This window comes from Daktulosphaira vitifoliae, unplaced genomic scaffold (assembly GCF_025091365.1).
Source record: "Daktulosphaira vitifoliae isolate Bord-2020 unplaced genomic scaffold, ASM2509136v1 Scaffold_1, whole genome shotgun sequence".
Taxonomy (NCBI): domain Eukaryota; kingdom Metazoa; phylum Arthropoda; class Insecta; order Hemiptera; family Phylloxeridae; genus Daktulosphaira; species Daktulosphaira vitifoliae.
The window spans coordinates 64144948-64171964 of NW_026099572.1; the positions used below are offsets into that span (position 1 = coordinate 64144948).

At 31.4% G+C, this 27017-nt stretch overlaps 1 protein-coding gene across 5 annotated transcripts in view; it reads left to right on the forward strand.

Annotated features, from left to right (window-relative positions):
- The window catches only part of LOC126896589 (teneurin-m), a 155457-nt gene that overhangs the window by 112164 nt on the left and 16276 nt on the right, over positions 1-27017 (forward strand). For all 5 annotated transcript variants that reach the window (XM_050669513.1, XM_050669511.1, XM_050669514.1 and 2 more), the window contains 3 exons: positions 14331-14630; positions 25077-25292; positions 26446-26530. In XM_050669513.1, the coding sequence (XP_050525470.1) occupies positions 14331-14630; positions 25077-25292; positions 26446-26530 (601 nt within the window). The remainder of the gene's footprint in view (positions 1-14330; positions 14631-25076; positions 25293-26445; positions 26531-27017) is intronic.

Sequence of the window (27017 nt, forward strand, 5' to 3'; positions counted from 1 at the left end):
AAGCTGAGGCTAGCATATCATCCGGTCCAATGAATTAAGATCCTCTTACACCGTAAGTTCGATAAGGGTGGCGCCAGTCGTTACCAGAGAACTAGAAACCCGTGTATTTGAAATTAATAATAACAAAAATCGGAATGAGGTTTATATGTGCAAACCGTTTAATGGTTTGCTGACTTGTGTAGAAATTATAGTTGTTCTCGTAAATCCTATATTGGTTACTAATAATTAAATTCAGCTTAGTTGTCTTACCGTAACATTGAACCTTCTCAGTTATAAGTATATAGTATTTTTATACATTTAATCATATTTTTATGCATTTTACATTCGCAACTTTTTGCGCGTTTGGCGCCCTTTAATTAAAGTTTCAAGCCGAGATATAACAACTAGGATCTAATCATCATATAATAGAAAAAGTACTCGGGAAAAAAATATTACAATTGTCAACGCTTGTTGTGTACAAAAATGTAATTTGGTTAGACGGTTATTTGGTATGACAATGGCAGACTTTAATAGTGCCACAGACGCTGAGTAAATGGCCTAACGGTCGGTATATTAGAAAATAAAGAAGACGCCAAAATATGAATTACGATTTTTCATTAAACGCTGCTATCTAATAATCGTAAAACAGCCAGTTGACCATAACGTAAGTACTTTGTCCGAAGGCGTTATGCGGTCTCACCGATTTTCGTTATACATCTGCCTACACTATATTCGAAGCTACCAACCCATTCAGCGTGACAGTGATACTTTAAGTATATGTAAGACGCAGTTGATTTTTCTACACTAAACTAGATTTTTTTTTAATTTTTGAAATTCACCAGTGGCGTAGATTATAGACCAGACCAGATGTTACTTTTTATTACATATATTATTATAAACGATTGTAGCTCGAGGGAGTCGACTCTACCCAGATCGTTGACGTTTCTCACATGTACCTATTTTAATATTATTACATAGATGATGATGAAAACAGATATGATTTATTTGTTTTTTTATTTCCATAAAATTTTAAGGGAACCCGGAAAGAAATGCTCCTATAAAACCACGACCATGGTATTAAACAATATCAGTTTTTCGTGTTCAGTCTGTTATTATTTGAAAAATATATTTTTTTCCGACATACTTTCAATTGCCATTTAATTAACGCACAATTGGTGTACTAGCGCATTGTTCGCGTCCTGTGCATATAAAATATGATTATTAAAATAAATCTGTATTCGCTTGACCCGTGTTATCAAATCGGCGATCGTGTTGCAAGTCTGAGAGAACAAAAAAATGTGGGCGAGTACACTCTACCAAATGGTAGAGTGTACTACCATTAATTTTTATTACATCTGTATAATGTTTATTGTTTTTCATGCATAAGTCTGAAACCAGTCGAAATTATCAGTGGTCTCTGCAATTTTCATTTGTTCAACCTGTAAAGATGCTTAGAAATTTTGGTGTCTTTATTATTAGCTGTCGATATTAAATGTTCACTGAAAATTCCACCATCCTGCTGCTACAACGGTTTTCCAACTAACATGCCATAAACGCAATAAAATAAATTATCCGTAAAGTTTTTTGAGACTTTTCGTACGATTTGTCGTTGGGCGGCCAATAGTCAAGTGCCCCAGGGACCACTCATAAATCCACGCGAGGCCGTTGTACAAACAAAAGTGGAGCCAAGCGTACTATTTAACAAATTGATGCTACCCGAAGGGCTTAAAGTTTTGCATGACGACATCTGGTTTGGTTTAATACATGTAGGTATACGAACACTGTCGATTTTAACGATACTTTTAGTTATTTAAACAATTACTTTTTATTTCACTTCAACGTCAGTCCAGTACTGTGAGCTTTGCACTCGCATAACATCTGAACGAATGACTTTGATGACATGTTTAATATAAAGTCCAAATTCGACGTTGCACGTTTTCTACGCCTTCTTTCTTCTACCCTCTTATTTGTTGACTAGTCGTGTTTCATAAACGTCAGCCAACTTTATTCAGGATCTAAACTTCCGGTGCGTACGTGTTGTGTAGGATTTATAAATGCATTTGTTAAATGGCTCTGGCGTGACATAATGAAATTTGCTAATCTCTCGTGTCGCAAAATTTGTTTAGTGACGTTTAAGGTTGTTTGTTAAAAATTTGTTATCTGATAGAGCAAGTTTTTTTTTTCAAATATAATACTTCTAAAAAAACACCGTAATAATTTTACTTATAAAGAGCACACCGGGGAATCGAAAGTCCCGGGACCTAATTGTATGGCAGTTGAGTAAAACATTTCAACAAAAGGAGGCGTGGTGGTGCTTAACGAACTTCCAGGACGGTTATGTGCGTAGTGACATTACAAAAAGCATCGGTAAAGGAACGGTTGTAGATTGTACATGCGTGTGATCATAATTAAAGGCTTCAGTAGTAGGTATGCGTGCAGTGCAGGGTGCGAATTTAATGCTACTTTGTTTGCCCTGTAATTGGAGTTAAGTTCCCACCCTCTGCTTATATGACCCTCGCCGTCAGTAGCATTCGCTGTTTCTACAGCCATACTCTATAGAGCAATCACTCAATATGATTTATAAATTACGCATTAATTTTAAACGAGTCAATCGTTTAATGTATAACTCATTTTTTAATTATATTATGCAATAACACTCCGGTTACTTGACGTTGAATGCTTAATATTCATGGTCATTAAGCGGCGAATAAAGGCTAATTGAAAGTAACATCCCTTATTATATTTCTCAATAAGCTATAATTTTGAATGACCTGACGAGTTTGGCTTTAAAAAGTGACTACTGTTGGCGGAACTTAAAAATAAATAGTTGAGTCACGACGTTCTTCTTCTTTATAAATTTCTTTCTACTTCATTGCGCATTGCCATGACCGCAGATTGAACTAAGAGAATTTACATTGTATTCTAATTCTCGTCTCTGCCGCTTTAGTTGACGTCCTACAGTTAGTTACCGTAATAATATGTAATGCATAATAATAATATAATGGATCGGCAGAAGTGGTTTTGTGAGCTCGAGATGCGGCTTGTAGATAATATATATTGCACGCGCCGGGAGAACTGACTAAACGTCCTACGCGCTTAAAAACTGAGCAGCCTTGTGTAGAATAATAAAACATTAGAAATACAGTATTAATAAACTACCCGACCGGGTTACGATAGCTGAAAACTACATGATATCCTGACATCATTTGATTATCAACCGCATTCGTTTGGCCATTATTAACAAAGTAGAAATTTAATTCCCACTTCATATTACCTCGAGGGTTTAGTGCTCAATATTATATTCATAATGTCGGTATGGGTGAACTAGTTAACTTTTAACGTGAATAATGTGTTCATTTTGATTTATAGTGCTTGCATTATGCTTTCAATTAGAATGGTTCGTCAGATTTTCTGTAGTGACACAATGTGTTGATTTTTTTACTTCTGCCAATAGTGAACATGTAAATTTTTAGATTCACTACATTGAAATATTCTTTGGATCGTTGATTGTCTACAGTAAACGCCTTTATTTGCCTCTCTCTCTCTCTCTGTCATTTATTGTTATTATTTTTTGAAAAACTCATTGTCGGTTTTTACATGTAAACGGTTATGATCGGCGAGAGAGCAACGAAAGAGGCGATTTTATGGCGGCTTAGCTACCCACCGCGGTTAATATGTAGTTAAATAAAAGCTCTCTTCGGTACTCGTTTAGTTCTATTCTCTATCCATCGTTTTCATGCCCACATCAACTCTACAAGCATACATACTACCCCGTAATAGCGGCTATAATATTCCTCTGAGTTTGACACAAATGCTATTCACGCTGGATGTCGTCCAAAAGTCCCTAACAGTGGTCGGTGAAGGGCGGGCCTTTATTTTCCCTTCTCGGTGGATTTCACAGAGAAATGAGCAAACGAATTAATCCGGTCGTAGTGACAGTGCGTTCATATCGAGTTGAACCGGAGCAATTGCCAAAAATAATGTATACACATAATTATATATATTTATATAATAAAATATAATGATCATTTTTACCCTGAAATGTCAATGCCCATAATGTATATCGGATGTATGTTTAGGTGAGAGAGCCAAGCTCTCTTATATTTATTGTTTCAATTAGTTTTTACGCGTCCCAGTAATGTTCATTGAATCCATTATCAATATTGTATACTCTTTAAAAAATGAGGATTACAGAAAAGCAAATTGTTCTTTTAACTTAATTCGAAATATTAACAAAATAATTTGCTAGATCTGTTCTCAACCAGTCTGGTTGTTGTATATCATATAGTTTACATAGTTTCTACTGTTAAGATATTATGTTTAACTATTATTTGCGTAGGCAATGACACTGTGGCTAATTCATATGCGGTTGATTATTTTAATTAAGTTCGATATTTAGTAATTTGGCGGATACTCAACGGAACCAATTGCTTTGCTATTTGTCCACACCACCGCGGCAGACACATTAAAAACTTGCCGCTTCATTAAAAAAAAATAAAACATTTTTTTTATGTTACTTCAAAAAAGACTTGCAGTTAACTATTTAAGACGGTTCAATGATAGAAATCGAGGCGTCAATTTTTTTTTTTGTTCTATTATTATTTTTTTGTTTCATCAATACCCAATAATTCATATGTTTGTGTTATTAAAATATTTATAGTAACAATATCGCTCGTCAATATCGATGCCAGGTCGTGGTAAATGATTTTAACTTTATTATTTAGGAGGTAGTGTTTTTTTACAGTTAATTGTAATCATTGCATGTGTGTAAAATTGTAACTGTTAACGCGAAGGAGCTGAGTAGGCGGTATTTTCAACAATTAGTAATAATAATATCATTATCTTTATGGAGCACGTAAAAAATCGTATTTCGACATGATTTTTTTTTGTTTATTTATTTAGTTAGCGTGCACTGATATTTGCCGGTGCGTGTGATAGTAGTACAGGACGCATACAGTGTAGCATAGATGGATTTCACACTATGTCTTCAACGTTATAATAGGTGTAATAGGGGTAGAACTTTTAAAAAACAATTTCAAATAAGTCTGGCACCTGGTACCTGCTGTCGCAATCGAACGGCATGAGTAATATGAAACCTTATAGATTGAGTACACCCTCAGTGCTATTAAACTAACGAGGCGTTCATACACTTGAATCTATGAATAATAAATTTCCGTTTACTCGTTACTTGAAAGAGTAATAATTTTAATGGTACTGCTACGCGAAGAAATGTAATATTTTTAATTTGTTTATTCGAAAAAACTATAGGTAAATCTAAGCAAATTAATCTTTAACGTAGTCGACCAAATGAATTTTCACTGCCTACTCATATAGGACAATAAAGATGTTTATGTTACTGAACCGTTTAAAATATGAAGTTATTATACATTACATTTAATAATAATTTGAAGTAATTTAAATGATCAATATTTTAAATTCAAAAATAGACTATGTTAATAAATTTTATATAAATTAAACAATTTATAAATCGAATAACTTTTTTTTGGGGTAACAACTTACAGAGTTTGGCAATAGAAGACAGTCTATGGTACCAGATAGAGTGAATACGACGCCAAAATCATCTGGCGGGGTTTTGTTTTTGTGTTAAACACATAAGTTTATGTCTCACGGTAGTTTTTTTGGTAAATCGCCCATAAAGTTTAATTATGATTTTGTAGCAGTTTAACCACTCTAATGTAAGAACCGATATAACTGTAATTTTTTAAGAACAAACAACAATGTAAAATTGTGTTTTAGATAAACTCCGTTGGTTTATATATTTTTAGTTTGTTCTAATTTAGTTACACTTCACCGAGGTTATCATTTAATCTCATCTTTAGGTATATTTAGAAGAAAAACGTAGTGGCGACACATTCCTACTGTTCGGGTTGCCGAGAGAAACGGGTGGTGGCGCCGCTGGGAACAAATAAATCTCGGACCGCTCCTAAACATTCACAAGGCTCTTTTTGTTCCTCTACTGAAAAGGATGTCTTAGACCAAAAATATGTTGAAAATATAATACCTACGATCATTTATTGGCGCCACGAAGTCATTTACCGATGACAATACCGTGAAAATGCTTGGACTGAAATGCTGAGATTTGTTTAGTTTAAAGTGTTCTGTAGACTTATTTTTAAGTAAAAACGAATGATTCAAGATATCGAAAATAATATAGTATAAAGTATTATGGTTTAAATCATAGACCGTCAAAAATCCCTCTGTCTGGCGACTGGCTCCTCGCCTCGAGTAGATTCGGTAAAAGAATTTGTAACATGGATTTTTTTCTATTCGTGGAGAACGCATAGACTGGTTTTAACAGACCGTATAATGCTAATAACAACCGAAAATAGTTTGAGTTAATGGTTTCTTACTCTAGAATAAGAATACGTAGTAGATTAATAGAAAACGGATAGAAAAATGTATTGTCAGCTTATGTGTTTTTCAGTTTCGATTTCATGTTATCTAAATATATTGATTAAGGAGTATTTTTGAAATCAATTAGTTAATGTCAGTTACGAGTTACACATTAATATATTTTTANTTTTAACAGACCGTATAATGCTAATAACAACCGAAAATAGTTTGAGTTAATGGTTTCTTACTCTAGAATAAGAATACGTAGTACATTAATAAAACGGATAGAAAAATGTATTGTCAGCTTATGTGTTTTTCAGTTTCGATTTCATGTTATCTAAATCTATTGATTAAGGAGTATTTTTGAAATCAATTAGTTAATGTCAGTTACGAGTTACACATTAATATATTTTTGGTGTTCAAAATGTTGTTTCTTTTACCTCTATTATGCACTCAGTTGTCTAATAAATTCTATTGTGGTTTCCTCATACGTTTTCACTTTGTTGTTCACCAGCCAAATGTTTCCAAGTGCTGGTATAGTTCATTACCGTCCTTTTGCTTATATTCATGCCGTTAGGGTCCATAAAGATTTCGGAAAGTAGAGAGAGAGGGTGTTTTTGTTTTGCCGCTGTGCCCTTTCTGCGTTATTTTCTCTGGTCTTTGCTTCTTTGCTCCCACCACTCCTGCTGTGTAATTAGCGTAATTAATACGTTCGCACGTGAGAACACCTGCTGGTCTTCCTCTTTGCACCAATTCAACATACGTTGTGTGTCGGTAAGGGGTGGAGGAGGAGTGGGATAAAACTTTTAGACACGCGTCGTCCGACAGTTATACAACTTAGTCTCGTATATGTTTGTGTGTGTAAACGCACTCGGTGGTCGACGTATGTGAGGATAGATAGTAGGTGAAGGGGAATATGTGAAGATCAATAAACCGGGCGATGCGCACGTTGTCCGTGATAGGGAAGGGACAGACAAGTCTCCCCTCCCGCAACACAGCTTTACCATCCGCACGCCTTCATTATGACCTCTCCTTTAGGCCTTCACTTGGGGACGTAGTACACATACCCTTACCGAAATCTCCTTATAAATATATATTTTCATGAGCATTTTTTGTAGACGAGTGTCATTAAACAGTGGCATCGCAAAACAGATAAGTCACGTAACATCACATAAAAATCGCCAAGGTGTTCTTTTATTCCTTTTGCGGCAATAATTTGTAATTATTGTCACGAGTGTGTAGTCCTTGTTTTCTCCAAAAACAACAGTTATTTAATGTAAAAGGCCAATGGCTGTACTTATTTTTAGTTGGAAAATGACCATTGTACCCGGCAAACCTAAAGCATCGTCGTCCTTGACGTGACACATTGGATAACATCAATATAATTTATAGTCGCCGCTGCTTCGGTGCGGTTATATTTTCCGCTGTAAGTGACCGTCGGCGGAGGTGTGTGGGTAGAAATTTGCAGTAGAACTTGTGTGCAAGCTGTGAGGTATCATAACAGCTCGAGAGAAAAAATAATAAAACATATTCAGTTAAACGTATAGACGATAAACGAGGTGCTTAGTAAATAAACAATGTTCCCGCGGTGGGAAACACCAGTGTACATTCAGCTGCATAATGTTTTGAAAACCGGATTTGAGATTGACAAACGAGATTGGTGACGTTATCTGATGGAAACGACAAAAATAATACTGTAATCATTCAAATATGAAACGCACGCAGTCGGAAAAAGACAACTGTAATCAATAAATATTACTGTTGGTGGACGACTTCATCCGTTTGTGCATCTTCGCTCAGAGTGTGCCTATTGGACTTCGGTGCGTTTAACAGTAACGTGCATGTGTTCCCATCGTGTAGTTGTCGCATTACAAACGGCAGTTATTACACAACAACGTAGTGCCGCGTTTCCGTTTTTTCCAAGTGCCTTTACGAGGAGGCCCGACGAAAACAACCGCATCAACGATAATAATTATTATTAAAATTAATAGTGTAGTAACGCGCAAAGTGCTTCGTGTTAAATGTCAAATTTATAATTACTTTTTGAGTTGTACAAGTTACCGCCGAGGGTTGGGGCGGTAATTTCACCAGTTAACATTTATGTTACATTTGGCCAGTGCGTGTCTGTCTAGTCGAATGTCAGTGTGTCGGGCAGGTTTATCACTTTTTAGCAGGAAATTAAAACAAACCGAGAAAGATTTATATTGCGTACCGCGGTGACTTACAAACGAATACCTCCTCCTGACGAACGCGATCGCGTTGCGTTCCACTTGGACAGAGAGTTTTTAATACGTATTCATTTTTACAGTGTATGTTTTTTATTATTTTTTTTTTATTCGAGGTGAAAAGTAATAACTCTCGACGTTTCCGGGGTTGTTCTTGCTGTTCCTCAGAACAAATCTCTCGTACGCTTGCCATTCGCGTACACGTACGCCGTTTGGCCGACAGGACGAGGAGAACATCTGCTCGTGTCGTCGTCGAGCCGATTTGTCATGCGCTTTTTTTTTTCTGTCTCCAGTACCCAATGCGATTGCCAACGACGACAGTTATTTCAGTACGGCCAATGAAATTTTGTGCATATAACAGAAAATAATAATAATATCCGCGTGACACGGTCGTTGCAATTTATCTTCCGAACAGTTGCGCGGAATGGCCGCGTGGGGTACGTAGCCGTGCAAGTGGCGGCCAGTGGAACGGAAATGATATTCGTAAACATAAGTAATATTGCGCACGGGGTGTATTGATTAAAAAGCTAAACAAACGGAACAGAGGTGCTGTTACATGCAGTAAAAATGCACTACTAGATCAGGTCGTAAAATAATAAAACGCGATCCGCTGTGGTAGTACAATTCGCCCGAACCACAGTACTAAAGGGGTGTGCCCATCTGAACTAAACTGAAATTTATATAAATGAAGATTGATTCCTTAAAGTATCCGCTGTACCAATCCACCGTCTTTTAATCACCGTGTATTCAAAGCGTAGAACAATAGCAAGGAAATTAATTTTCACCAGCCGAGTGTTGAATAACGCGGAGCTACGTAAAAAGTAAACTTCGGTTGCTTTGCATGAACTTCGATTAAACTTCCATGTTTTCTACACCGTATTTTGTGAAATCAAAATAATAAAAGGGACGTTGGTGAATGTTGCAGTGCATATGAAATAAAACGAACGTTTGAAAATTATTTTGGTAGGATCAATTAAAATGGATAAATCATTAATGATTGATATGTAATAATGATGAAAAAATAACAAAAACGTTTATGTCGGTTGTGTTCTAATTATTCAGAGTAAATGTTGAACAACTAAATAACATTTTAGTGTTAAATAAAACAAAAAACCTACATTCTAATAACGAACGATTTTTCTTTTTGAGAGAACCTCCAGTGAAATATTTTTTCATATACCGTTTTTATTCAGACGAAAAACAATCTTTATGCAATAGTTTGTTTTATTACTTTTAATTATTTACCTCTTCGCAGCATTGAAATAAAAATAATTGTTTTAAGCTTAAAAAACGAGAAAAATATGCCAACAATGAGTCAAATGAATAAAACAAAAGTACTATTGTCGACAGAGAGGCTCGAGGGCGAATCAGAAAACGAAATATTATTTTGTTATATCCCTGTCACCTGCACCTTTACTTGTTTTTAATTGTGACCTCTTCATCTTAGTGGACTATTGTTTTTATTGTTCTTACTTTTTGAACATTCTTCGCCTTAAACATAACTTTCTACTATTTTCCGAATTAAAATTGAGTATTTTTTTATGGAATTGATATCTAACAAAAATGTTAATTTGAGTTGAGAATATATAGATACATAATAGGTCAGACAAAGAAATCGTTTAAAACTTTATATCTACTTAAATAGTCACCCTATACCCTATGATTTTGAGGAACACGCCTCGTCGACATAATATAATATCGAGAAACGTCAGTTGACAGCTTAGCTTTGTGATCATTAAAAACAAACTTTTCTCATTATCAGGTTTTTGGACTCTGTCAATTTTTCAGATACATGCAACACATAGAAGGTAAATATTAATAAAAAAGAAATACTTGCGTCTTTGTTTATTTTGATTAATGGTTAAGTTTCATTTGACTCGGTAGTGTTCTGCCAATAAATCGAATTTACATTTGCAAGTGTAATATACTAATTAGCAATGGTACATAATAAAGATTCGTGGCAACTTAAGACAATTGAGTTCACCAATAAAAGAAATAGAATATTGAATAATATCCCAACTCGTTTGGACAATACCGGAAGTTGGGGGTTAAGTCCTGTTTTACTACGAATGGCCGATGACCCTTTTTAACACTGCCCGTGGATGTTATTACTCCATGAAATATTTTTATAACACCGAAACAAACCAATATTATAAATGGTGGCGTAGCAGTTTAATTATGATTCACGAGTGTTATTTCAGAGCAGAGGGGTCTATGAGCAAGACATTTCCGGGCAAATGGCCTGGACGATTTTTACATCAATTAACCGAGAATGTCCCTCGTCCCGCGGTCATATAACTAATGGACCCGTTGCCATCGCCAATGCAACAGCGTTATTTGGAAAGCATATCGTGCGACCACGGAGGTCTCTATCACACTTTTATGTTTTAATACAATCTGCGGAAGGGATATATATATATATAAACGAATGAGTGACAAACCGTAGAGGAGAAGAGGTTAGAGGTGGTCCTAACGATTTGTTTGACAAACGAGCAGCAGTGGAGAACGACACGTCGTAGGTTTCAAGATTACTTTTTCTTTTCTTAAATTTAGAACTGTGCGAGTATACCGAGTGAAAGAAATAATCTAAAAAAAAAAGCTGGCGGAGTGAAGTCGTTATCGCTGTATGCTCTTGTCCCCTCGTTTAATTATAAAATCATTATCATCAGCCCTGGTGTACACCATTAAAATCTGTCACGGGACGTTTGAATATTATAAGTGTGTTTTTTTCATGGAAAATATTATTAATGACTTAAAATAACAACGGCGTAGTTGAAACGAGGAAACACCATTAAGTTTAGTTGAAACAAAAGACAAAGGATTATAGTTGAAATTTTACACTTTTATACATATTTTCACCTACTTACTATTAATCGGTTTAAATCAATCTCATCTAAAGTGAACAGTGTAGGAATCAAATTACAAGAAGGCGACAGCTTTACACTGTTCTCGCTTCATTTAACTGCGGAGAGATTTATCATAATTTTCTAGTTATTAAGATTTACATAGTTTGCAAATTCCAACATCAATATTACATAACACATAAAAGTGTATACATTTAAATCAGCAATTTTCATATATTTTTTTAATATTAAAATGAATAGTTCCATTAATTTTACATTTAACATTGGGTCTGATGAATGTATCAGAAATATAATACGTTTTGAAGATACAAAGTTAGAAACTAAAACTATTTCACTACTCATTTTATGAAAAACTGTCAAAAAACAGAATGAAAACTGCTGTTGAGTAATATGTAGAATATTACAAATGTGTTTTAGTGGCATCAATCTTTTTTGGACACGTAGGTATTTTATTTTACATCCAAGCATGAAAAATTTTATAAAAGAACATCATGTTTTGAGTAATATCATCATTTAATATATAATGATTATTACGTTAAGCCTTATAATTTTCGATTAGATTATTCGAATATGTCTTCTGGGTAAATAGATTTTGTGTAAATTTAACCTAAAATTATGATGAATAAGTTTTTTATCTAATTTTTTTATTATTAAATATTCCTGATAAAAAAGNATTATTACGTTAAGCCTTATAATTTTCGATTAGATTATTCGAATATGTCTTCTGGGTAAATAGATTTTGTGTAAATTTAACCTGAAATTATAATGTATATAAAATAAGTTTTTTATCTTATTTTTTTATTATTAAATATTCCTGATAAAAAAGTTTTAGAAGATGAAATANATCTAATTTTTTTATTATTAAATATTCCTGATAAAAAAGTTTTAATCTTAAGCCATAGTAATCGTTTTCGTTCGTGGGTATGTTCTGTTAGATTCCCTAAAATAATAAATAGTCGAATTAAATATAAAGTACCTATGTTTTTGCCGAGTCTCTACGATCACTTTTTTTTTTCGGAAAGATTACCTTGATAACGGCCATACTTATACAACAAGAAATCGTAAACTTACTATACTTATTATAGTTTACCCTTTGGTCTATCACATAAAACCAAAGTTCTTAGTAGATAGAACTTTGAAACGAAAAATCAGCCAATGAAAGGGAGAGAAAAGTTATGGCGACTTCGGAAACGTCACCCGAGGGACAGTTGACGAGCAATCAAAATACATAGAAACCTTAGCCCTACAATATTTAAAGGCAACCCTTTTTGATTAGTACTTTCTCGTGCAGTATATACGAGTTAGTTTCCACTATTAGTGCTGACATCCTTATTTAAAATTACCTTTACTCTCGTGACCACTTTACGGAATCCGTACAATTATAACATAACAGTTGTTGTGCACTATCGTGGAATGTTGGTCGTTTATATTTATTATTTCTTAATTCGATTGCGTCTACCGCATATGTGTCGGAAAATTTTTGCTACTCGACAAAGACAGATGATAACCACTATTATTTACTACTTTTGTCGAAGTAAAGACTAGGCTTATTACAAAAAAAAAAAAAGTTCTGTGGTGGGCGATAATATGTAGTCGGTACGAGAATGCTGAAACTCTTATAACTCGTTTGAAAAATGAGCATACACTAGCAGCCTTTATGTTTTTTTCACTTCATTGTTATTTATATTACAAATGCAATATAAAATTTTGGCATTACAAAATGTGTTTCTCTGTAAAAGTTTCTATTTCCATTTTACGTAACAGTTGTATTTCACAATAGAGTTCCTTCAGTCAAAAGCAAAAATAAGCCTCATTTTAAAATACTTATCAAGTGTATTGCCCGATATTTTCTTATAATTTTTCTTTGTAGTCAGTCATAGTGATCTCTCTGCATTTCAACAAATTAAAATGTTATTTGACAGTGCATCATTAGGTATCTGATATTTAATATAAAATTCAATCACATTAATACCAAAAAAAAAGCGGTAGGATGTAGTTGAAAATTAAATATATTTTTTTCTTGTATTATTAATAGTAAATAAATTACTTTACATATTTGTTTTCATGATTTTGATAACCAATTGACAAAACACTTTCCATGAGCTATATAAAAATTCGTAATGTACAAAGGTTTCACAGAAGTAGAATTATGTTTAGATAGGATTTTAGGCGAAGGGTAAAAGTATTTGTTTTCGGAGTTTCCTTTCTTTTGTTGAATAGCGTAGTCGGCGATGCTTTTAGTTCTGCTAGCGTTCCATTTAAAATGTTTTCCCATTAAAGAAGAAACAAAACCTAACAGTTATTATTGTGGATATGACAGCTAATTTTTATTTTCTCTTCAGTTAATGGACAAAATAGAGACTGTCAAATATTACATATTGCAATAATAGAAAATATCGATACGGCATAAATACTTTTATATTAATATTAATTTTCAATATAGGAAATACCGACATAGTTAAATGAACTTTAGTGTTAGATTAAATAATTTAGTTAAGTTTGTTGATATCTTCATAAAATACGAGTAATAATTAGCAATGATCAAAGCAAGATTAACACTTTGACAGTCACTGTTTTGGTGTTAGCCTTATTTTAACTGACTCACTCTTGATCTTGGTTTTTTTAGTCTTGTTCTAATTCTAGTCCATCATTGTTTTTAGTCTTGCGGCGAGTTTCTTGGGACTTTAGAAAAAAAAACTTTTGTTGAACTTTCTTACTTAAAAAGGTTTAAAGGGTGTATATTTAAGAGCGTTTTTAAATATAAACTAATCTAAGACTAGTAATTGTTAATGTTAATTCTGTGTTGGTTTTGGTCTTACATTTCTGTGAGATTCAATTTCGCGAATCAGTATAAAATAATGTAGTTAATATTAGTACTTAAGTAATAAACCGACTTTTTTGTTGATAGGAAAAGCGAATAGAGCATACCAACCGTACCAACATCGCGGTGATAGCAGTGACGGGGAATGTGACGAAGACACTGCAGAGTATCAACCAGGCCACAGCCTACCACACAATCAACAGCAGTCTCATCACCATCATTCATACCACAGAAGTCATCGTAGAAGACCAAACAACCACACTTACCAGCAACCTGGTTCTCTGCTGACTACTGACACAAGTGGTACATCCGGAAATTGTTCGGACGCTACACTTACTGATTCTGAGTTGGCATTCGCTAGAGACGCTACCCTTCAGTTACACGACGGTAAGTTTTATAACTTGATAATTAAATATACTATTTAATTTATCAAGTTAATAGTTTGTGTTGTGAAGTTTTAAAAAAAAAGTCTGTGATTGCACCTAGGACAACAAAGTTAAAGAATTTAATCTTTAGAAAAAACACATAGGCAACACAATATCTTAAAAGCTTCGAATTTACTTTGGGTGTCTTTATAGTATCCTTAATTATTAAAAACTACTCCTCTAAGTAGAAATAAGAGATTTGACAAAGAAACATTAAGAAAAATTATTTTACTGTGCACAATAGTTCGTCATTTTGACTTTATACATTTTTTTTTATTTTAGTACACTTTCTTAGCTTTTTCTTTCGTTCTTTACATTTGCGGAAGTAGATCGTTTTTCAAAATTAGCTACTGAGATTTATGTGCGTTTAAAAGTCGTGGTGAAACTAGAAGTAAAGTATTGGATAGATAGAGTACGGGAAGAGTCTCTTGGGACATGCTAAGAGCAGCAAACAGGGAAAACAACCTTAAATACATGTCCAACAATACCTGTTATCAAAACAAATTGTTTTGCTCAAGAGGTCGTAAAAATAATGAAAGATTTGGCCAATGGCTAATATTTATAAGCAGTTAAATTTTATTCAAAATAATTTAATATCAATTTTGAAATTTTGTTAGCTAATAGACAGAATAGTAGTTGTTGTAATATGTAATTACTACTACTATTTCAAACACTTTTATAGAAAGTATTTTCGAATTAATCAATCATATTGATAGATAACAAATAGTCTGAAGCGCTTTCGGTTGATTTATACGTGTATAAAGTCGAAGTAACTTATTACCCTTAATGCTTTCAACGTGATTAACGTGTGGACTATCTTCAAAATATAATATTAATAATGGTTTGAAACTTATTATAAAATGAGAGGTGGAAATAAAAGAACGACGGAGGGTTGAATATACAAAAAAAAATGTAACATTAATATTAAAAACCTTTCAAAGTTTTCATTTATACATTGACCAGTGTCCATCAATTAGGGATAATTGATGTAAAATAATAATATGCAGAGATGTGCTGACCTTATGTATTTCATCGCTTTAGTCAATTATTATAATTTTTGCGCAAAAAGGTTTAATTTTAGTATGAAGCAAGTAACAAATCAATTAAATTACCGGTAGTATTAAAAAAAACTAGCTATGTGTATACAAACACAAGGGAAATCAGAACAAATAATGAAAAGAGGGATAGCATTTACCTAATGTACAAGTCGACAAAAAATAACGTGTAATCATTTATTAGGGAGAGAATATTACCTGTCTTCGATTTGAAATTATAATTTTTAGTAATTGGCTCTAATTGGGCAAGAAAATTATTTGTGTTTATAGAAGTTAAACAATCAACATGGTTTTTTAAAAACTTTATAAAAAAACTGATTACTCAAAGTATTTTAGCTTAATAAATCACGTTTTTTTTTTGTTGTTGTCACGAGTCACATAGTTTTTTAATTATCTCACATTCATGTAGCTCTAAATGTTAAACAAATTAAATTTTATGATCTTGAAACTTATTTATAAATAGGGAAATTTCATTTTGTTTTCAACAATAAAAACAATCATCACATATTTCGTAACCGAGTTACTTTCAATACACTGGAAATTTCTAGCCCGTCATTCGTAAACTAATAGGAAATAATAAAGCTGAGCTTTGTCGTTATCGTGTGCTCGAGGAAGACGAACTTTATTAATTACAATGCCGTTGTTCTCGTAGTAATTTTAAGTATTTGAAAATCGAGCATAAAGTACTCAGCATTCGAGCAAATATATAATAATTATATATTGTTCTACACATTGTAATTAGTTTTAATTGTTTTTAAAGGGATATAAACGACTATCATAGAGAAAATAACACTACCAGGCGTTTTTATTGCGCAATCATTTTCCTCGGTACAAGTTTTCACTACTTTTGTCGGTTATTTCAACGAAGCGGCGAAAAAGTTTCAACGAGCTCACTCTTCCCTTCTTTTCTACTATTTATTTATACATGAAATATTGCTGATAACGACCGCGTTATTAATATTATCCATTGAGATATTTTTAACCTGTTTTCTGTTCTCTTGTATTCACAACAACAATTGTGACCTTACACTCATTTGGCAGACCTAGTGTCGTAATTAAAACTATGTTTATAATTTTTATATAACAGTAAAGAAAATAAAACACTTATATCGATAACATTAAACAATAACGTTTGTCGCTTTTACGATTGTGTTACTGACGTCATGAGTTTTCTTTTTACTATCACGAGAACAGTTTTTTTTACTCACTGGGCTTACCTTAATTCGTGGAATATTTTAAATTATTTCTCGCAAACACATTTCGTCGTCGAAAATGTTTCAAACCCCGAGACTACATTAATAATTCCGGAAGACCGATTTCCAAGGATATAAAAGTGGCATTCCAATCACGGGGCTCTCTCAAGTCGATGTAGTGTGTGCTTTTAAACCCTCTTCGGCGTTAATTCAAATGGCGACTGTATAGATGCGTGTAGGCGACGCAAAACACGTTTACTATAAATCACCAGAAACTGTAGTCTGTAATAAACGAAACAACAGTCCCTTGTAGTGCGGAGGCGTTGTAAATTTTATGGCATACGTGTTTTGCACCGGTTTGTTTTCACACAGTGTTCCTCTCACCCTCTCGAATTTCGCCGACGCCCTCCATGCAAGTAACCCCATCTATACATGATGATTTATCAGAATAGGAAACGAGCTACACTTCAATCGAAGATATAATCAAATGATAGTGGCCGTCCGCGATGACAAAAAATATTTAGTGCTCTAGCGGTTTGTTTGAATCGTTGGCGGAATCAAGAGTTCATCTTCTTATAGCGCAATTGTACGAAAAAATAATTGGTCACAGTGACATGAATAACGGTTCAGGTAAAAAAACGTAGAGTTATCATTGCTTTTTTAACATATTTATGTCGTATGTACATGATTATTATTTATTGTAACAATAATTTCTATTGTTATGTGAGCCATTCATTCTAAAACTAAAATGTTACTCGTGTTGTGAACTCATTTGGTTTATTAACTACGACAGGTTGGATAATAAGTTGATCTGAAGTCAAGCTTTTGTGATAACATAATAGTTTCCCGTCTGTAATAGTAACTTCGAAACGAGTGGTCTGTTAATAACGAGAATATTATGGCGGTCAAATCATTTTAAATGAGAAACGTGCGATGATAACGATAACGTTGTATTGGTAACCAAGGTAAATGTTATAGTAAATATTTTGTTCATTTCCGTCTCGTGTCGATGAGCTAACCCTAAAACGACAAACTTTCGATGAAAACGACAGTGTTAAAAAATAATTTTTTTTTTAATTTTATTCTTTATAATTACATTTATTTATAAATCAATTGCATAATATTACTTGAAAATAGTTTTCGGTTTTTTTTTCAATTTCTTTGTGAATCTTTTATGAAATAGTGGACGGCAGCTTATCATTTGAAGAATTTAATACACCAAATCGTCTCTTTTTCGAAACGTAGTATTTTATTGTAAATGAAAGATGAAAAAACATCCTACCTATACCAATTAGTATAGTCAGCAGCCTTAATTTAAAAAAATTGTCTATCGACCCGTGAATATTTATTTTATTAGCTTCGTTTTTTTCCTCGTCCTTATATTTTGCCTCGTGTGGGCTTTTACGTAGATTATTATGCTTCAGACTAAATCGGATGAGAATATTGGTTGGGGGTGTCTGTCATTCGGAGCGCATGGCTTATCTGTACTGTTGCCGAGTTCAAAGCTCCGGAACTCCGTACTCGCCCTATCAATTTCACAAAACGTCCCCTATTAATTGGACCAACAGTGGCAGTGACGGAAGGAGGCGGTAGCTATTATTGCTCAGCGACCCTCTGCGTCAGCCTTGAAAAAGATTCATTACTCGAAGATTTTATCCGCTGGATTAATACGTCGAGTTTATTTTATTTCACACAACTCCGAACATGGCTTAATATGTTTTAAAATTTCTGTGAGTACTGCGTATAGAGCTTCATACTTTAGGTATGAAGGTCTACACATGATGGACAAAATGTTCAATTCAACAAGTATTGGTATAAAATTAGGTAAAATGTTTGTCTTCGATCGTTATACTGTTTGTTTTACAGACTACTCGAGTTTTAAAACTTAATTACATCATGTTAGCTACTGTAGTTTGACAATCGAATAATTAAAGAGACGGTAGTTGCGTGTCATCGATCCTCATTGTTTTGACATGTGGCCATTTATAAAATATTATGAAACCTAAAGATTTTAGGCTATTTAATTACAAGTTTTCGGTATTGTTCTCGTGGTTAAAGGTGGGTTGTTATATTAATTATGAATTTCGGTTAAAACATAAGTTATTTATATTAAAAATATCGATTTTTTTATTTTAAAAGTTGATTTATTTTAGGCACCATTATCTTATCAATATATTAGTTCGATTTTTCAATTATTTGTAGTTCATAATGAACATTACCGATATTGAACAAAGGCTAATTAAAATATTTATCGACAGAAAAAATTATTTAATTTTATTTAAATTTAGGTTTAATTATGAATACAATAAATTAAATATTAAAATACTTAAACAAATAGTTTAGAACCGAATTATTAATTTTATATTAGTTTATTTAACTTATAAATATTGATTATCTACTGTAACGTTGATCCGTTACAGAAAAGATATATATTAACATTGCCATTGCTGAACGTGGGAAAATACAAAAGTTTTTGTCAGCTGGTCGTGCTCATAGAAAGACTTTGACACAAAATGAACATTTACTAGTGTTATAAAGTTTCTTCGTGTACTCGTCCCTTTTTATTGTTTCTTCTTATTTTTTATCGGCTATAGAAAATTCATACATTGTTCGACATATTTGCACCTAAGAAAACTTTCGTTAAATGAAATTATTTGTCAAGTTCGTTTACACTATTAATAATATAATTTTAATTAATAAAGTTATTATGTGTTTGATTGTAAAAAAAATAAAATCTCCAAACACATACTTGGAATATGATTTATTTACATTGTAGGTACAACTACCAAGTCTAGAAATAAGCACCTACAAATGTCGTTAATCAAATTGTCAGTAGTTAATGGCTTAGTGTTATTAGCTTTATTACTTAAGTAATCTTAAAAATATGAACCAAATGAATATTAAGTATTTTTGGAAAAGATCATAAAGCTTATAAAATTCCTAGTTTAATTTATTAATAGTGTTTATTCACGCCAAGCGTTATGAAAATTTACAATTTTTATTTACAATTATTAAAACTAAAAATAAAAGGCGTGTAGATATGCATTATAGTTGCTAGTCTGCAATCTGTTAGAGGTGGAACATTAATGAAATCTTATGACAAGTAAAACATTATAATGTAAACCTAATTTTATCATAATAAAGTTAGGTGCTACTTTCGCAATAGCATTTTGATATTTAATTGGCACGCTTGTATTACTCACATCGTTTATATAATTGTTTCAACACTAGATATGGATAAACATTATTTTCTATTACAATGTCTGATTAATAGTAGAGAATAGTCCGAAACAAAGAAATTATTCAAATTTGCCCTCACAGGTAATCCTAATGTACATGAAATATTAAATGCAATTTTGGTGAATTATAAGATTTACGGAGGCACCATGAAGTTGTTTTATTCATTCGGCTGCAATATTAGCACTATTTATTTTCGACGCGTTGCTAATTATAGATAATACTATAATGCATTTTTAATGTAAATAGGATAATCTGTCGAGTATTAAAACAGATTGTAGAACCCTATTTTTTTTATCAGAGTTGTTTAGGGTTAAAAAACTTCAAAAATAGAATTTATATATTGTTACATTTATTAACAAAGTCTAATGACACTAAAATTTTCCAGAAATAGCTAAGTAATATCACTCAAATACCAAAAATAAAAATGAAAAAAAGATATTGATTAATATTCACTGTAATAAATACAATCAGAATATATAATTTTTATTATTTTGTTATCATTCTTTCTCATTTTGCTTTGTTACTATCCTCTTGAAATTATAGAGCGATCCGTTAATAATAAACCGCTAAAATACTTATAAAATAAATACAATATTAAAAAAAAAAATTTAGTTTTATTTCTTAATTTATCAGTTAAAATTACTTTTTAGTATAAACTTTTATATAAGGAAATTATTTCGGAAATTAAAACGATTTTAAAATTATAATTATTTTTATAGTGGCCGGTGATAATTTTTAAAAGGGTATTCCGAAGTTATTTATATTTACATACAAAAGAAGTATAGCCGACTAATTTCTAATAGTGTAAATAGTCATATACGCATCCTTTCCCAGATTACGTTTTAAAGTCCGCATAACTTCTGAACTACTACTGATCTAATAGTTGTTATCAATCATTAATTTCTAAATTAGATAATTTTCTATTTTATATACTAGATAAATGTGTATATTACAATTAGAAAAGATAAAGTTGACACTCAAATAATTTATATAGAATAAAATAATAATATAAGTTTACTCTTTCTATAAATGATTTTTAATGATAAGCTGGTTCATTTATTATCAGAATCGCTTAATTAAAAAATAATAATAATATTAAGATTGTTTTATGTTCAACTTTGTACCGTATAAAGGTGCCATATTTATTTGTTCAAATGACAATATGCATAATTAAATAACTTATTTAATTGATAAGATCTGATTAAGAAAATGATTTGTTAATATAACATTTGGACCAACATTTTGAAAGTTATAAACTATCTTTAAAAATATTTGTATTCAATAAATTGCTAGCTTTTTTTTAACTATCTAAGTTCTACGCGTGGCATTTCAAAATTATAATTCATTATTTAGCTACTATTTTTTTTCTGTAAATTTTACTTTATTTTTATAATGAAATAATTTCTTATTCTTCCAACAATTGCTAATAATATTTCTCTTTAGGAACGTTTGGAAAAAAACAGGTGGGTTTTTTCTGTAAATTTTTAATTAACAAAAAAAATCATGGAACACTGATTGAAATACTGGCATTCCCTTTCGTAAAATATAAAAAGGTCTCGAACATTAAATAAGGGATATTTGTGGACTTTAGTCCTTTCGACCAAAAAAAGGAAGAATTAATTTTGAAAAATGAGATAAAAAAATGACTCTCTAAAAGGCCACAGCCTACACACCCATCTAGTGTCCATGAAAACCATTTTGGAGTAGTAATAGTGTATGAATATCACATGTATATTTATACATACCAAAAGGGACCAAAACTATTTTATGAGTGTCTTCGAAGGGTTCTTGTGATTTATGAAATGTCTAATCAATTCCGGTTGTAAATTGTGAACACTATTTTCCATTTGCCGTTTTCAATGCAAAAATGTAGTTTTTTTTTTCAGGTTTCTTTGTCACTATTAAACTTTAATATGTTTAAAAGCTTATTTAAAGTAATGTTACAATATAGATCTTTTACGGACTTGAATTATAAATACTTATTGTTTTAAAATATGATCGTTATACATAAATGACATCTCCGTTCAGAATTTTAATTTTGTTATGACAGCGTTTTGAATTTATTACTTGGCTCTTCTATTGCTATTAAGTGCTTTTGAAATATAATTACTGAAAGGAGTATATCTATTAAATCATCGTAAAAATTGTTTTGTCGTTATCTAGTAAAATGAAATATATAAAATGATTTTGCATTGAATATATAAAGTTGTTGAAACTTGAGTAATAATAATAATAATAATAATAATTAGTGTTTGATAGCCTATTAAATTTACATTAATAAATACCAGATTTTATTCTTGAAATGAATTTTTAACGTTCATTACAATTGGGTTAACTCAAATATAATTGTTATCAATAATGTATCTGACCTGTATAACATTATGGACGATGGGCAAGTTAGAAGTGCTTTAATATCGGACACACATTAACGCGGAAATCCAATGTTTAATATATAGATGCATGTATTGTCAACCTTGGGGTGATTGTATTGGCTAGTTGTCAAAACATCCGACAATGGTGGTGATGGTGACAACTGAGCTGAGGAATAGGTAAATGCTGAAAGGTCAGAACGAGGAGTGTCTGACTTGGCTGGCATTTTGTGCGTGGATGACATTTCTGAGTGCGTATACGTTCTAGGTATTGTATTATGAAAATAAGGGTAAGTGAGTGTCATTAGAGAGCAAAGGCCGAGGCTAGGACGTGATCGAGTTGTCAACGGTTTTTGGTCAAGTCGTTAAGACGCGACGGCAGTACACCCCTCTCCTGTTCTATTCCTTGTCAACGTTATTCACCACCTTTTCCGCATGTAGTTCCTTTATGTATAACTCGTGCGCAACCTAACGAACCGGCAACTGGACGACAAGCGAAATCCCTTTGAAAAGACAAACACATACATGAAAAGACCCTTATTTGGCACACGACTCATTGGGCAGTTTTTTATTGAAAGAAAAAAGGATGAAAAGTTATTATTTTTTGTTCAAAGTTTTTATATTTCATCATATTTTATCATCGAAATCATAGCGGAAATTGTTTGAATGAGTTTTTCTTTTAGATAAATGCGTTATGTTCGATAAAATATTCATTTTATTTTTATATTCTTTGAATTTAATAATGATTTCCGTTGATCGAATTACAGTGATATGTTCGTGCTTAAAATGCCCATAGCATTTTGACTTTCTCGAACACAATATTCTATCACGAGGTAATTTAACATTAATCCATTCAAAATGTTGCACTCAAAAGTATTTTATACTTTAAAAAGTTTCCTAAGTTTATACAAAGACTAATACTGCCACATGACGTATAATCCATAAGATTAACAAACAGAAGAAAACGTGTGATACATAATCTGAATTGAAAAACCCAGCTGGGTAAAGGATAAAAATCGTTCTTTAAATAATGTTGACTAGATAAATGTCAAAAAAATGATACCTCATTCTTCAAACAACGATTTTAACGGATTTACTTGAATATATTATGCTTAATTTATTTCATCTTGTTTTGAAATTCCTTGAGCTTCTACTTTCCGTTTGAATGTAGAATAAATTGGAAAACTTTTATATAAAAAGAAGATTATTCAAATGGTTTCAAATAATTTTTATTTTTTTTACTTTATATTTTCCCAATTTATACAAAATATTTAAATAAATTATTTATATGTTAAGTTATGAAATTTTAATACAATCAAATTATACTTTACTTATTAAATTTATAGTATGATTTTAGAAATTTAATAACATTTTTTTTTCATTTTGAATGGTTTAATTTTTTATATAAAAACTTGAAATAATATACATAAATATGCATGTATAAATATATATATATATAATAGTATTTATAATAAGTGTTCATCTTTTTTTTTTGATTAAAGGTTTATATTAATGACTATGTTTAACTAATAGAGTAGTTAATAAAATTAAATTTTGAAAATTATATTGTTTCAAAACTTTGTTATAATCTTATTATCAATTAGAAAAATCACCTCTTAGTGTTTTTCAAATTTAACATTTTACAGAACCTAACTTAATGCGAAAAATTTTTTTTTCGTGGAAATGAAATTATTTAATATTGACGCTCTCATCATTATTATTGATAGATAATATTTAACAGAATGCGTCGCATCTAAATAGTATTCTCAGTACCCTTCTAGAAATGATAATCTAAATTTGCTTTTCTGTGTGTGATTTACGTGTCACCACCTTATGTGTGTGTGTTTATTTGACGGATCACTTAATACTCGACTCCACCTCCTTTCCCACCTCATAGGGAGTGTAATATTGCTTAGTATAGTATAAACTTGTATATTATTAGAACGGGAAACTAATCCGATATGCCAGGGTGACGAACGCGCCCTATTCATTTACTTCACACAAATATACATACGAGGCATCGTTATATCATTTAATACCATCGACCGGATAATGTCCTTTCCGTTTATAACACAAGTCTCTGTCACCCTTTAGTTTATATCCGATAAATTCTTTGGTTCAAATCCCAACACCCTTTGTTCTATTACAAACGAAATCAATTTCTGCCGATCTTTGAATGCGTCAAATGGATTTTCAAGTACATCATTTCCTTTTTATCGGGAGAAGATAAGTTATCTATGTGCACTTTCTCTTTCGATAGCATATATGTATTTACTATTTTTTCATCGCTACTACATTAAATAATACTGCTTGGGTTCAATATTACCTATACATTATTAATAGGCACGTCGCAAATGTTGACAGTTCACACAACGAATAAAAAGTTTACGTCACATGTTTGTGCTTATTCACACGAGTATTGAAATCCTAAATAACCTTTTATTTTATTCATTTGTTTTTTAAAACTTTACAACCATTTACAAAATAATGTTGTGTTCTATTTTTTGTCGAAAATAAACTGAATTATTCATTATTGTTTTAAAATGTATAGGTTACAGTGATTCTTTGAGAAATCCACCTGATGTACCACCGAGAAATCCTGGTACGATGAGCAGGTTGAATGGTCGGCTAAAGGGTTCCGGTTCGGGATCCAATGCCGGCACAATGGTACATTTATCGAGTGATCATCAACATCCGATGGACTTGGACTTTGAACCATCTAATTGCGTCGTAAGGACGGCGTCAGGATCTGTTTACATACAGCCAGGTAATTAATCGTTAATTTATAAAAATTATCAATTAAAAAAAATATTACCATTGGGATCATATAAGTGATCATTAAAGTTAATTTACATTTATTTAATTTAGCGAGATTCACCTTTTCATTACTCGTTGAATTATCTATGTACAGTGTGATTTATTAAGTATACTATACTCCATTTGTTCGTAAAATAATGATTTTACATAAAAATGGATAGATTTTCAACGAATTAATTTTTATAAAAATAATTATGAATAACAATTATAAATCATGTTTATTGTAAGAAATATTTGTTCATAAGAGTAGATTTTAGGGATAACTTTTGAAAAATAAATGAAAAACTATTATTATTTTTTTACTAATAAATGGGGAATGATCTATATACAATTTTTACTGCGGGGGTAATATACTTAATAAATCATATTTCATAAAAATGTATGTCAGTCTATCATTTATGCATTACTACGCCATTCATTGGATTGCCATGAAACTTCGCAAAATTATTGAGTACACTCCTGCGAAAGTTACTGGTATAGTACATCTATCCTACAATAAGTGGCAGTTTGCAGTAAAATCTGACGTGTGAACTACTAGTTATTCAAAATAATGTTAAATAATACATGACTGTTTTTACGTAAGAAATTTAATGATTTTTGTTCATTATTTTATGAGTTTTGTAGATAAATATGGAGAAAAACGTGATAATAACACACTGATATCTTTTAATAATTATATAGTTCAATTAATACATTTATATCAGAAGGGAGGGGCTAGTTTCTAAATAAATTTACCTATACATTAAAATAATAGCTAATTACATAGCCATTATTGAGTAATATAATTTATTTTAATGATTAATTAATATTATATTATGAATATACCAAGTTACGAATAAAAGTATCGTCAAATGGATCATCATGGAGTGATGATTTAACTTTGGGCAGTTCAAAAATGTACAGATGTCATCATTTAATTATTGTCAACAAATATTTTGTACTTGTTAACAATACTAGTAAACATTTTACTAGTGATGTATATAGCTTAAATGATAATAGATACTTAACATGTGACCCATTTGACGGATTTATTTATTTAATATTGTATACATATATTGCAATTCAAATTTGTGTAAATCAATAGTTTGTATTTTTATTTACAGATATGACAAAAAGTGTATTGGACTATAAAAATACGTCTTCTTGCAGTAGTCCATCTAAGACTGATATACATAAGTCAACTGAGAGGTTAGTTAATTAATAAATAGTTTTATAATATTGCCTTAATGAAGGGAAGTGTAAACATTAAAAACTATATAATAAAAGAATGCGTCATAACATGTCGTTGTTCATAGATTTAATTGTATATTCTTCTTAATTGTTTAAAACCGAAATTCCTGTTTAAAATATTTGTAGAGTAACTGTATGTAGAATCACTATAATTCATTTAATGTTATAAGCTATTAATTTTCCCGTTAACATAACCTACAAATATTTCCAAAGTGATTAATTTATTGTTAACCATTAAATTTCTTCTAAAATAATTATAATAAAAAAAAATCTGCTTTATCTAGTAATATTTATTTCTCAATTTATAAATGATCAAATATTATTTTGATCTATACCTTTCCCTTATAAGGGTATGAACATTATTTTTAGCTTCGATGCGAAGGTGAGAAGGTATTGGTTTTACTAAGATGTGTTTTTTTTTTTTTTTTTTTTTTTTTTTTTTTTT